At 36.6% G+C, this 15,452-nt stretch overlaps 1 protein-coding gene across 1 annotated transcript in view; it reads right to left on the reverse strand.

Annotated features, from left to right (window-relative positions):
• Nucleotides 1-1,887: 1,887 nt before the first annotated feature.
• Nucleotides 1,888-15,452, reverse strand: part of STK33 (serine/threonine kinase 33) — a 153,842-nt gene continuing 140,277 nt past the window's right edge. The window contains exon 12 of the mRNA XM_065882360.1: nt 1,888-2,737. Within this exon, the coding sequence (XP_065738432.1) occupies nt 2,483-2,737 (255 nt within the window). The 3' untranslated portion in view covers nt 1,888-2,482. The remainder of the gene's footprint in view (nt 2,738-15,452) is intronic.

The raw sequence follows: 15,452 nt of genomic DNA on the forward strand, positions 1-15,452 counted from the left end.
GGTGAGTCGGCTTCTCACTGCGGTGGCTTCTCTTGTTGCAGAGCACGGGCTCTAGGCGCATGGGCTCAGTAGTTGTGGCTTGCAGGCTCTAGAGGACAGGCCCAGTAGTTGTGCCACAGGGGCTTAGTTGCTCCACGGCATGTGGGATCTTCCCGGACCAGGGCTCGAACCCATGTCCCCTACATTGGCAGGTGGATTCTTAACCACTGAACCACCAGGGAAGCCCTTCATTGAATGATTTTTAATAAAATTAAAATCTCACTCTTAAGAATATTAGTTACTGTATGAATCCTGTGTGGACTCAAGACTAAATGGCCTACGCTATTTTCAGTTATCACATTAGGCCTTATACTCTACTATTTACTGTTAATGAAGATTTGAAAAAAATAAAAGAAGTAATTTCTTAACATAAACTCAACTTCAATATAATTAACAAAGTAACATATTTATTCATAAAAATCAGTGAAAAATTTAATATGGATGAGAAGTCTTTCTTTTAAGGGGTAACACTTTTCAGAAAAATTCCCACATAAGGTAAGGTATTCCTACCAAGATATCACAGCCAAAACCTAAGCGTAGGAAAGTCCCTTAGAGGACATCCAGGGCAAACTCCTACCCATCTTGGAGAAATTCCTGCTACAGCATTTGTAACAAGTAGCTTTCCAGAGTCTGCATGAATGCTTCCAATGATTGAAAGGTAGGGTTTACTATCCATGGCCCAGCCTGTGCTATTGCAGGTGAGCTCTGATTGTGGAAAAGTTCTGCTTGTTGATGAGTAGAAATCTATATTCTTAAATTTTCAATCCACTGAGTATAGTTCTAGCATCCACAAGAACCTCAAATTCCAATTCTTCTGTTCCCTAATTGGAAGTAGCTGAGAACAGCATGGCAAGTCCCATCACGCCGTGACTTGCAGGGGGAAGAGGAGGAGGATGGTGGAGACAAGTGACAGAGCAATGAAAAAGGAGATGGAAGACAACCAAACATTTGGTTCACAAGGATATTTTATGTCAGATTCAGTGCCAAACAGAATCCAAGACTACAAAAGACAATGTGCATATGCATGTGTATGTATGGATTTGTGTTTGTGTATATGTGAGTATACAGTAGATGCATGTATGTAATACATGTAATGTATGTGTATGCATGTGAGTATATATACATGTGTGTATGTATGTGAGTATGTGTATGTATGTGTGCGTGTGCACATGTATATGTGTGTATAAAATGCCAAGTCAGCTAACAGGAAAAGTTTTCAAACTATATATGAGGAAATGCAAATATCGGGTTTTTAGGATATTTTTAACAAGAATATAAAATACACACATCTGCTAAGCACTGCAGGAGTTGTTAACAGACTAGAGAGGATGAAAGGGAGTCAATAAACCTATGCTTATATTATGGTAAAAATATGGTTATTTCAAAATATCTGAATAATTAAATGTCAAGCTTATTATCTAGACATTTGCTATCAAGTAGACAAAGAAGTTCCCGATGAGTAAATAAAAATCAACCAGATCACTCTACTGGGTCTGTTTCTGCAAATTTCCCACAGGATTCTTAGCATGGCACGGTGTGGGCCAGCCACGCTGCACCTTCCTGGCTGTGGGTCAGGATTTACCCTCTCAGTTCCTTTCTCCACTTGCCCGTCTCTAGGCCTCGGAGAACTGAAAGGCAGCAACTCCTCACAAGTCTGGGCTCTCCCGAGGTAAATACAGCCCCCACTGGCAGCATGTTCAATCATTAAAGAAGAGCGAAAATATGCTGATTAGATCTCAAGACAAGAAAGAGAACAAACATACAGACAATTTTCCCTCAAACACAGAAATGAAAGAAAAAAAAGGGCTTGGGTAAATTGTCAGGATATCAATTTAGCAGAACACAATCTAGAATTAATCAAAATGTTACTAAATTTTATTCACCAAAAATGATAAAACTATATTCAGATCTAATAAGGTAAAATAATAAAACTATACAAACAGTTTTAGCTACCATAAAATTGGAAACGACTAACTGGATAATTTAGTAAGTCTTTTTCTAGGTAATACAGAAACCCATTCCAAATTGTGTAGCCTGGTAAAATACAAAAATTATTCATCGTGACTCATTAGGCAAAACTGGCACACCACCTGTCTTTGTAAATAAAGTTTCACTGGAACATGGCCATGCTCATTCATTTGTTGCCTATGCCTATTTTCATGCTATAACATCAGAGTTGAGAAGCTGTGACAAAGACTATTACGGCCCACAAAGCCTAAAATATGTACTATCTGTTCCTTTACAGGAAAAATTTGCAGACTCCTGCCCTATATAATCATGGATCCTAAAATAAGCATGTAGGCCACATTGCTCAATCATGATAGTTTCAAGGGAGGAAAGAACTTTACTGTCTTTATCATGCAGGTCTCCTTTGTTACAAACCATTAAAAACCACCAACAAAAAAGAGTTGCAAAAAAATGTTCCAAGTGTTGTGAAGGTATTTTACAGTTTGGAGAAATGGAACAATTGGTTCTTCCTACTTGTTTTGTTGGTTTTTCCTACCTGTTTTCCTTCCTCTTCATCTGAAGAGTTACTGACATGGATACTTCTCCTGGGTTGGTAACCTTTCAACTTTTCTTGAACGGACCAGTTGTTCTTTTGGTCTGTTGTACTTTCCTCATCACTTCCTGGGTTATTTTTCCATTCTTTCATCATTTCTAACACATTGGTTGGTCTCACCGAAGAACGTATATTGCCCTAATGTTAACAATAAATTTTTGGTGTTATAAACAGTTTAGAAAACGGAAGACTCTTACATATTTTAGTAATATAGTCTCACAAATTCAGTAAGTCACATGGAAAAATTATAATGCTGAATAAATAGCAAAACTTTGGATGCCCTTTTGAGCATACTCCTTGTACTGGCACGTCTCAGACCTCTTCACTAATACTTTTACAATATGCCAAAATGTAGGGATAGGAGAATATTCTGGTTTAAAATAATAGTGCAGCATGCTTGTGTGAAAGAACCACTAGTAGGGCAAGTTCCTGGAATCCAAAGACCCCCTTACAGTGCCGTTCCTAGAAAATTAATAGGGAAGCTGAAAGAATGAAAGAAGTTGCCCAAAGTCTACTGGGTCCAACACTAAGGGTAAGCCTATATAACATCAAAATGTCTAGGTAAAAAATCTAAATTCAGTTGATTAGTCCGGTGCCGTGTCCAAGAATACAGATGTTTGACTTGAAAGCTCTTAGTTGACTGGAAGATTTCGATATAATGTGGTCATTTGATTATAATGGATTCCGTGCACTGTTTTAACCCCAGATGTGGCTATACCATACTAAAATTCACCATTTTATATTAACTATATTTTTCTCAAATATAATATTCCATTTAATGCCAAGAAATGCATGAATGCATTCTTAAATGTCTCCTGCTAGACTAGGTATGCCTTAAATAGTTTTGCTCCTAACTCAGACTAGTAGAGAAAGTTTGGACAAGAAGTTTGGATCACATTTAGATTAAAACAGGACGTTTAGGTGTGGGAACAACTATGGAGTGATCTAAGTTAATTTGATATGTGGGTGCATTGAAGCATTAAGCAACAGTGATACAGAATAGTATGAGGCCAGGCATCTAAAGGGCAGCCATCTGAGTACACTGTTGAGGATTTGTAGAGTTCAATGTATTCGTGGTTAAAGACACAGACAAATATTAAGCATGGAATAATTAAATGAGGATCATTATGCTATTCGTTCCCTGTGGTTCTTCTACGTCATCCTGTTTTAAAAAGGTCTATATTCTTACTACTTTCATAGCATCCTACTTTTGGTTGCACTTCTGCAGCCTCTACCCATTTACTCCCAGAATGCCTTTACTATGCCTTCTGCCAACCCGTAGCCTACATTTCCGTCAAGGCTCAAGTTGACAGTCATCTCCGTCAAGTATCCCAGAACTTCCAAAGATGTTGTCAACTTAAATGAAGCACAGATGAAGTCTCAGAGAGCAAAAAGGAGTTGAAATGGTTTAGAATGGCAGATAGTCTCAGAGCTCTCATCTGAATGAGTTCTGATCTTCAGGGCTCTGTCAACAGCCCTGCCTGACCCCAGTGATTCATCTAGCCTCTATTATAACTTCCTGGCTTCATCATGACCTTGAACACTAACCCACAGTGTCCAGGCTCCTGGAATACTAGTACACACAACTTTGCCTCAACTTAATTCTTTCATTAGAAAACAGAGACAATCTGACATCTATGTCTGTAATCCCGGTCCTCAATTGCTCTTCCCTGATAAACTCTCTACAAGTTAACTCTTTGGATCTAGAGTCATTTCTTCTAGGCACATAGTAGAATTTTGCTTCTCCACCTCTTTTGGAACATGATGACATGACTTGTTTTGACCAGTAAAATGTGATTTGAAATAGTGTGTATCACTTCTGCGTAGAAACTTGAAGAGAGAGCATGTAATTTACATGTTCTCAATTTCTGCCTTAGTAACTATAGAAGCACAGAGATGGAGCCTCCCTCAGCCTGGGTCCCTGAGTGAAGACAAAGTAAAACAGAGCTTGCTTCCCTCCTCCCAGCCAATGTGCAATGGAAGGCATAAACAGCACTGAGATCTGGGGGTCACTTGTTACCACAGCATAATCTAGCCTGTCCTGATATAGACAGAAGATTAAATATTTACACTCTGTAAGTCACCTCCAAAAAGCTTTATAAAGAGTGAGCCCACTATATAATCAGCATACCCAACAAAGCTGTAATTACTACACAAATCATATGCAATCAGTACCATGTGATAGCCAATTTATTTAGGCAGTCTTTGCTTTGCACAGTCCTGATATGCATGAATTTTACTCAACATGACTTAAATAATATCAGTCCCTCAGCAACACAGTTCAAATTTCAGTCACCATGGTACATTAACTATAATTGCATAAAGTTCAAACTTCACTGCTAGCTCTTCAATCCACGATCACCAGGTAAATTACAGATTTGCATCACAATCAGTGACCAATCACATCACTTCTTTCACAGTCTGTTGGTGATTGGACACTGTGCATCTGCTATTCAGTTCACACACAGACAGCAATGTGTGCAGTTGTGCTGCCTCCTTGTCTCGCAGGGAACTTGCCAACAAAAATGAAACTGCAACAAAGAAATTAAAAGTGATAATACTGGGAGTAAAATTTGAAGCAAATGTAAATGGAGTAATAGAAGAAATAGCTGACCATGGGAATGCTGCCACTGCCACTGTGAGAATCTAGAGGCGCAACCAAAGGAACTTAGTGAAGGCAAACTTATCAACATAAATGAGGAAGGATGAAGATGCTTCAGAGAAAATGACACCCACAAAAAAACTTGACATTTAAAGAATTTTCAGAGATATTCAAGACATTGAAAAGACAAAGGATACAATGTTGGAAGTTGATCCAAACTTGTAAAACAGTATGACAATTCACCAAGGCATAAAAAAGATGCTCCCCTCTGTATGATAAGAAGGCAAGCACTGTTTAAAGTAATCTTGATAAGTTTTTAACCCCAAAATAAGATACTTTAACTCTCAATATTAAATTACAGTGCCAAAAATTTAGCTTTACTTTTATTTCATTCTCTCTCTCTATTTAGAACCAACAGTTAGGGAGTTTTTAATGTTTAACAAAAATTTTAAAGGGCATGGAAAAATCATAGTTTTTCCCATTGATGATTAAAATCATTTTGCACAGCTTCAGTCTGCACTATTTTTATGGCTCTGCACTCCTGTGCAAAGCAAGGATTACCTGTACTATCTTGAATCTGCATTTCTAGCCAGCTTTCAAGTGCTTGGTTCACATATATCAATATATACACACAAAAGCATGGTGACCGACACGCTACGAATGACTCTATTTCTTATTGCAAAGAGACTGGGGAGAAGAGCAAAAGATCTAGAATAGGGTCATTATCTCATCAAAAACGCTCTACCATTTATAAATTTTTAACTATTTGCTTCCTATATTCCCTTGTGATATCAAACAGGGCACAAATGTTGGTATAGATTCCAGACTTTCCCTCTTGTCTGAAGTCCAGCCAATAACTTACCAGACTAGCCCCTTCTTGCCTGCTAACAGTTGGAGGAAGAATTGCATCAGATACTTGGACTGACCAATGAATAAGTGGCCCAGAGCTGTGTGTCATGAGCCTTCTAGGCTCAAGAGAAATTACACATGAACCAACCAAACAAAAATGGGTGGAATTGTTAGGGCAGACACTGGAGATTGTGGAGACACCTCACCACCAGAACAGTAACCTCTTAACTCCCTTTACTGGCTGTGTTAAGAGGGGTCACACCCTGAACTCATCAACCATGAAGCAGCAAATGGCAAGAAGGCAGCAGTAATAGGCTGATAATCTGAGGCTATCATAAGTAGAAAACCAACCTTTTTGTTAATAAATTTCCACTTGTTTAACTAACAGTTTGAGATGACTTCATTTTGAAAAACTGGAAAAATGAACACTCACAGAGGAGAAGCATTGGTCAAATACTAAGATTTGGATCTTAGTAGACAGGTCCTGCAAATAGGAACCCAAACATACATCCTCATCTAACAAAATTTGCCTTTTCAAGGACAGTGCCTATCAGTATTCTGTAAACAATAAGTCTTTTACAAGTATTTTTTAATGAACGAATGAATGATATGTATGAGTTGGGATAAGATAGTATGAAACATAAAATCAGCAAAGCGAAAAGGAAACATTCTGGGTCTTTGACTTATGGTCATCACTTTCTACTTTTCGTAAGTAGCTAGAACTCTTTATTTTGTAATGTTCCGAGGAATAAATTTTTTTAATTAGAAAATTTTTTTATATCTTTATAAAAAAGATATAAAAGGATGCTCAACTTCACAAAATTAATAAAATCCAAATCAAAAACAACGAGTTGGCAATTTTCACCTAATAGATGGACATAAATTTAAGTTTGATAAAACTGTGTTGGTGAGGGTATGGGGAAACAGGCTCTCTCATTTACTTGCTTTTTATGGGAGGATAAATCGGCAATAAACTATCAAAATATGTAATGCACATTCTCACAAACCAGTAATTCAACTTTTAAGAATTTATTTTATAGATATGCTGACACAGTATGCAAACATATACTTACAAGAACATTTGTTGCACCATTGTTTGTAACAGAAAAGACCTGAAACAATTTAAATATTCCATATTCATAGGGGCAAAATAATAGTGTATCCATAGTTTTGGATACATTACTGTTTTTCAAAAAAATAAGCGTATCTTCCCAAAATACATTAGATGAAAAAGAATAGTTTGCATAATATAAACCCATTTGTGAAAGTGAATAATAAAAATATTCAGAATGTATTTGAAAGAATACACAAGAGACTTAACAATGGTTATCTTTAGTAATTGGGAATGAGGGAACAGAGGGAGAAAGTTATTTTTCCTGCCTTGTTTACCATTTAAATCATTTACTAAGGGTAATGGCAACTATTATATGACTAAAAATTAATATAAACTATGTAGGAAAAGAAATAATGTAAGTTGCAGATACTCACAAAGGACTGATAGCACTCAGTAAGATCACCAAACATACACTCATGGGTCTCAGTGAGGCCAAGGTAGCAGCATAGAAAGGTAGTAAGGGCTGCTGAAGTAAGCAACTCTGCACCACTTTAAAATTTTTCCTAACAAAGTCATCTCAGTGATTTAGTTTTCACAAGTATAGCAAATAATGAGAATAGAGAAAATTGGTGTTGATATTCCTATTCTTTAAGAGGAAACAAACTGAGAAATTTAGTAATTTACCCTTATTCCAGAAGTGCATTTCCATTGTCTGCTAAGAATTTCTAGGTAGAGGTGTTGCTGAGCCTTCAATACTGTAATGTATATTTGAAAACTGCTCAAAGAGTTTTTCCCACCACAAGAAAAAAAATTTAAACTATGTGAGGTGATGGATATAGTAACTAACTTTATTGTGGTAATCATTTCACAATATATACATATATTAAATCACTATGTCGCACATCTTAAATTTATACAATGTTATATGTCAAATTATGCCTCAATAAAGCTGGAAAAATAAAAACAAAATATATTCCAAACCAACATTCTTCAAACGGTTATGTGTACACCTCGCTGTACACGAAGACTTCTTAAGGGCTGTATGGGCAGGGATGGTTTGCAGGGAGTCAATTTCAAGACCCTCAATTTCCAATGACCTACTCTTTTTCAAAAGTCACCTGCTTGAGCAAGGATCTGCAGTAATTCTTTCCATGTTCTTTTCTTAAGTCAGCTTCTTACAATGCTTGTTATTGTACATATATTTATTTTTATGTGTGTGTGAGAGACAAAAGGCTCATATCTAGAATATACAACAAACTTCTAAAAATCAATAAATTAAAAAAAAAAACTAATAGAAAAATGGAGGAAAGACTTGAACAGACTTCATAAAAGAAGATATCCAGAAGGCCAATAAGGATAAGTAAGTAAAAGTGACCACTTTCATTTGTCATTCGGAAATGCAGATTAAAACCACAATGAGATACCATTATATATTTCCAGAGAATCTAAATTAAAAATATTAATAACAAGCACTGGAGAGGATGGGGAGCAAAACTAGAACTCTTACACATTGCTGGTGAGTGGCACAAAGCGAACGGTGGAAAAGGGAACAAAGGAACTTTCTTGTAGGGGGTGGAAATGTTCTGTATTTTGTTCTGGGTGGTAGTTACACAAATGTATAAATTCATAAAAATTCATCAAGCTATACACTTAAAATCTGTGTATTTTACATTAAGTAAATTATATCTTAACAAAACTATGATTAATTTAAAATTAAATTTCATAGATTTGTACATATTATTACATGTAGCTTAATCATTTTCACGGCTGTATAATATTCCATTGTTAGACTATACCACAATTTATTCATTCTCTAGTCAGAGGGAATTTGGGTTGATTCTGGGTTTTTGCTCCTATATACACTTCCACAAACATTATTGTGTATATCTCCATGTGTATATGTGTAAGAGTTCCTCGGGTATATTATTAGAAGTGAAATTTCTTGGTTATAAAGTATGTGAATGGTTAACTTTAAAAGATAACGTCAATCCCTTTTTCCAAAGTAGTTGTACCAATTAATACTCTCACCAGCAATGATTACACTTAAAAGCTTTTGCATAGCAAAGGAACCATAAACAAAACGAAAAGACAACCCACAGAATGGGAGAAAACATTAGCAAATGAAGCGACCAACAAGGGATTAATCTCCAAAATATACAAACAGCTCATGGAGCTCAATATCAAAAAAACAAACAACCCAATCAAAAAATGGGCAGAACAGGCTTCCCTGGTGGTGCAGTGGTTGAGAGTCCGCCTGCCGATGCAGGGGACACGGGTTCATGCCCCGGTCCGGGAAGATCCCACATGCCGTGGAGCAGCTGGGCCCGTGAGCCATGGCCACTGAGCCTGCGCGTCTGGAGCCTGTGCTCCGCAACGGGAGAGGCCACAAGAGTGAGAGGCCCGCGTGCGGCACAAAAAAAAAAAAAAAAAAAAAGGGCAGAAGATCTAAACAGACATTTCTCCAAAGAAGACATACAGACTGCCAAGAGTCACATGAAAAGATGCTCAACATCACTAATTATTAGAGAAATGCAAATCAAAACTATAAAGAGATATCACCTCACACTGGTCAGAATGGCCATCATCAAAAAATCTACAAACAATAATGCTTGAGAGGGTGTGGAGAAAACAGAACCCTCCTACACTGTTGGTGGGAATATAAACTGGTATGGCCACTGTGGAGAACGGTATGGAGGTTCCTTAAAAAACTAAAAATAGAACTACCATATGATCCAGCAATCCAACTCCTGGGCACATATCTGGAGAAAACCATAATCCAAAAAGTACATGCACCTCAATGTTCATTGCAGCACAATTTACAATAGCCAAGACCTGGAAGCAACCTAAATGTCCGTCAACGGAGGAATGGATAAAGAAGATGTGGCACGTATATAGAATGGAATATTACTCAGCCATAAAATAGAATGAAATAGTGCCATTTGTAGCAACATGGATGGACCTAGAGATTGTCATACTGAGTGAAGTCAGTCAGACAGAGAAAGACAAATATCATATGATAACACATATGTGGAATCTTAAAAAATGGTACAAATGAACTTATTTACAAGACAGAAACAGAGTCACAGATATAGAAAACAAACTCATGGTTACCAAGGGGGAAATGGGGGGGAGGGATAAATTGGGAGACTGCGATTAACAGTACACACTACTATATATAAAATAGATAACTAATAAGGACCTACTGTATAGCACAGGGAACTCTGCCCAACACTCTGCAATGACCTATATTGGAATAGAATCTAAAAAAGAGTGGATATATGTGTATGTAAAACTCATTCACTTTGCTGTACAGCAAAACTAACGCAACACTGTAAATCAACTATACTCCAATAAAAATTAATTTTAAAAAAAGATACTATTTACCCACATCTATTCCAACATCAGCTACTGTCAGACTTCTTTTTTGCGGTACGCGGGCTTCTCACTGTTGTGGCCTCTCCCGTTGTGGAGTACAGGCTCCAGACGCGCAGGCTCAGTGGCCATGGCTCATGGGCCCAGCCGCTCCGCGGCATGTGGGATCTTCCCGGACCGGGGCACGAACCCGTGTCCCCTGCATCGGCAGGCGGACTCTCAACCACTGAGCCACCAGGGAAGCCCCAGACTTCTTAATTTTTGGTTTATCTCACTGAGGTCTTGGTTTGTATTTCCCCAATCACTAATGCGACTGAACATCTTGTCACGTGTTCATCAGCCAAATGTGGGTCCTCTTCTGTAAAAATGCCTGGCCCTAAAGCAACTATACTCCAATAAAAATTAATTTAAAAAAATGCCTGGCCCTGTCTCTTTGTACATTTTCTACTAGGTTGTTTGTCCACTTTGCATTGATTTGTAAGAATTATTGAGATTTCATGATATTAACCCTTTTTTGGTTTTTTGGGTTACAAAAGCCTTCTCCTAGTTTATAACCTATCCCTAAAGTGTTGTTTTATGAACAGAAGTTCTGAAGATTAATATTAAGTCAAGTTTATTCACCATTTCTTTTATGTTAGTGCCTTTGGTATCTTGCTTATAAAATCCTTTTCTACACAGTCCAAGGTCCAAAAGATTTTCACCTATATTTTCTACTAAACATTAAATATAAGTTTTATTATTTAAGTCCTTGATTGATTTGCAGTTGACTTTTGTCTGCAGTGTGAGATAGGAACCCAATTTCTCTCTTTTTTTCATATGGACAACCATTTATTCCAGCTCCAGTTATTGAATAGTCTCTCCTTTTTCCACTGATCTGCCATACTACCACTGTCATAAAAGTTCCAGATATGCATAGATATGTTTCTGCACCTTCTATTTTATTCTACTGGTCAATTTGCTTATTACTGCAAATGATCACACTATGCTAACTAATACAGCTTCATAAGTCTTAATATCTGGTAGAGCAAAACATTCAGAAATGTTTTGGCTATTTTCCACCCTTTAAGCTTCGATACAAATTTTAGGGTCAGGAAAGCTTGTGGAATTTTGATTGGATTTGCATCATGTATGTACATCAACATGAGGAAATCAGTTTTTATGATATTAAGTCTCCTGACCTATGATAATGGTATACCTTTACACTTTTCTTCAATGCTTTCCAATAAAGTTTCATAATTTTCCCCAAATCTTATCTTGAATTTATTTCTAGAAATGATATATTCCTGAATATTATTTTACATCTTCATTTTTTTACATTTTATATTGTTGCTTGCTAGTGAAAAGAAATACAATGTCAATCTCTTTTTTCCAGGTTTATTGAGATATAATTGATATATAACATTGTGTAAGTTTAAAGTGGACAATGTGTTGATTTGATACACTTATATATCGATGAGTATCAACCTTAAATCCAGCTACCTTACTCAGCTCTTCTATTATTTCAAATAGTTTAATAACTTGTATATTACTGCAAATAATAAAAGTTTTCTTTCTGTTTTCCAATTCTCATGACTTTATTTTCCTTGTCTTAAGTTGACTAAGATCAACAGTGTTGGGAAAAACTCTTGAAAGCTGATTTCCTTGACTAGCTCTTTATTTTAAAGAAATGCTTCTCACGTTTCCCATTTAAAACGATATTTGCTGTAAACTTTTATCAGGTTAAGGAAGTTTTCTTCTTTTCCTAATTAAATTATGAATGTATACTGAGTCTTATTACAAGTGTTTCCATTAAATTATCATATGCTTTTTCTCCTTTAATATATTAATGTGTGAATTTATATTTACACATTTTTTTTCCCCAAAATTAAACCATCATTGTATTTTTTAGGGAAAATCCAACTAGATCATGATCTTTTTTATAAAAACAGTTGGATCCAACTTGCTAATATGTTGTTTAAGGTTTTACATCTATATTAATAAGTAATATGGATCATTTTCCTTTTTCATACGTTTGGTTTACAATGGCCTAATTTTGTTATACGAGAGTATACAGAATTAATACTAGACTCAAAATAAATCAGGAAAATTCTCTCTTTGGGGGCACAGGAGGAGAGTTATAAATTTGACATAAAAGTTTGGTAGAATTAACCTGTAAAATCATCTAGGCTTGGTGTTTTCCTGGTGGAAGATTTTAAACTACTGCTTCAATTTCCTTAGTAATTATATAGGACAATTCAAGTTTTCTATTTATTCTTTTTTTTTTTAATTTTTTTTTTGAGGTGGACCATTTTTAAAAGTCTTTCTTGAATTTGTTACAATATTGTTTCTCTTTCATATTTTGGTTTTTTGGCCGTGAGGCATGTGGGATCTTAGCTCCCCAACCAGGATTGAACCTGCACCCCCTGCATTGCAAGGCAAAGTCTTAACCACTGGCCCGCCAGGGAAGTCCCTTCTATTTATTCTTGAGACAATTTTATGAAGCTGTATTTTTTGAGGAAAATCTTTTTTATGAAAAGAAATTTTGTCCATTTTTCCTAAGTTTTCAGATTTATTAGTATACAGTTGTTGGTGGTATTCCCTTACCTTTTTTTTTTTTTTTTTTTTTCTGTACGTGGGCCTCTCACTGTCGTGGCCTCTCCCGTTGCGGAGCACAGGCTCCGGACGCGCAGGCTCAGCGGCCATGGCTCACGGGCCCAGCCGCTCCGCGGCACGTGGGATCCTCCCGGACCGGGGCACAAACCCGTGTCCCCTGCATCGGCAGGCGGACTCTCAACCACTGCGCCACCAGAGAAGCCCTCCCTTACCTTTTTAATATTTATCCTTTTAATTTCTGCTTTATCTGTGCCTGTATTCCCTTTTTCCTATTAATACTATTTTTGTCTTCTCTATTTCTTTCTTATTTTTGCCAAAGATTTATCTATTTGTTGGTCTTTTCAAAGAATCAAATGTTGGTCTCATTGATCTTCTCTTTTCTACCTTTCCTTTCCATTTAATTTATTTTCACTCTTACTTAGTTTTATATTTCCTACTACTTTATTTGGGTATATTCTGTTGGGATTTTTTCCTGAGATTTTAAGTTGGATATGTAGTTCCTTTTTTAGCCTTTCTTTTTTTTTTTTGCGGTATGCAGGCCTCTCACTGTTGTGGCCTCTCCTGTTGCGGAGCACAGGCTCCGGACGCGCAGGCTCAGCGGCCATGGCTCACGGGCCCAGCCGCTCCGCGGCATGTGGGATCTTCCCAGAGCCGGGCACAAACCCGTGTCTCCTGCATCAGCAGGCGGACTCTCAACCACTGTGCCACCAGGGAAGCCCTTTTCTTCTTTTTTAATGTGAATACTCCAGGTGATAAGTTTCTGCTGAAACAGACTTTTACTGCATCTCACAGGTTTTGATATGTTGTATTTTTATTACCATTCAGTTCTACAAATTAAAAATTTGTTCTCATTAGTATTTATTCTTTAACCCATGACTTATCTAGAAGCATGTGATTTAATTTCCAAATATATACAGATATTTAATCTTATTGGCATTGACTTTTAACTTAATTGTGTATTGTTAGATAACATAATCTGTGTGAAATTTATTGAGACTTGCTTTCTTCCTGGCCAGTTCAATTTTGGTAAAGGTTCCTTCCACATGTGGTTAAGAAAAATGTATATCCTCTAATAGATGGATGCAGAATTGTATACATGTCCACTAAAATAAGCTTGTTACCTGTGTTGTTAAAATACCCTTGTTTCTGTTTTCATTTGCTTTACATATCAATAATTGAGAGAAGTGCATTAAAGTCTCCCACTATGATGGTGAATTTTCCAATTTCTCCATGTAATTTTGTCATTTTTGATGTATATTTTTGAGGTTATCTTATTAGTTGCATACATGTTTAAACTTATATATTTTGTTTGGATTGAACTTTTATCATTATAAAGTGACCTTCATTATCTCTAACGGATTTGTTTGTGGCAAGGTATATTTAACTGATATTAATTCAGTTACTCAGGCTTTTTTTGGTTAGTGTTTGCCTGGTATGTTCTTTTCTATTCTTTTTCTTTCAATATTTGTGTCCTTATGCTTCAAATGTGCTTCTTGTAAATAGCACTTAGCTAGATTTTTTAAAAGTCAACCTGACCTTATGTCTTTTAACAGGTATTTCTTTTTTAAAAATATTTTTTTCATGTTTATTTATCTTTTTATTTATTATTTTTGGCTGTGTTGGATCTTAGTTGCGGCATGCGGGATCTTTTGTTGTGGCACGTGGGCTTCTCTCTAGTTGTGGTGCGCAGGTTTTCTCTCTCTAGTTGTGGCACGTGGGCTCAGTAGTTGCGGGACGCGGGTTTAGATGCCCTGCAGCGTGTGGGATTTTAGTCCCCCAACCAGGGATCAAACCCACATCCCCTGCATTTGAAGGTGGATTCTTTACCACTGCACCACCAGGGAAGTCCCTTAACAGGTATTTCTAACTCATTAACTTATTTGAAACTGTTTCTATCATTTAAGTTTATTACTACAACTGTCTCACTCTTTGTATCTTTGTTAATCCTTTATTACTTTGAAAATCCATTGTCTACATCTTCCATTTTAGCCCCCTCTTGTGTACCCATGTTCTCTCTCCGTTCTCAACACTTGTCATGTGTATATTATCTCACATTTTAAGTCTGGGTTATTATGAATATACTTTCTCCTCTTCTTCTTTGGTCCTTTTCTCTTTTTTTGGACACCAACACACTTTACTAAGGTATTTGAAGACTCTCGGTACACATAGCTCTTGCAGTATCTACTGGATTTCTTTGACCTCCTATTTAATTACTTCTATCAAGTGTTTTAAATCTAGGACTTGTGTGGCAAACCTGAGGCCTTGTATATTTGAAAATATTTTTATCATTCCCTTTCACTTGAATGACAATTTGGATGGATATAAAATTCTAAGTTTAAAGTTGTTTCCCCTGTAACACATTTAGAATTATTACTCCATTTACA

Source organism: Phocoena phocoena, chromosome 8, assembly GCF_963924675.1.
Source record: "Phocoena phocoena chromosome 8, mPhoPho1.1, whole genome shotgun sequence".
NCBI lineage: Eukaryota > Metazoa > Chordata > Mammalia > Artiodactyla > Phocoenidae > Phocoena > Phocoena phocoena.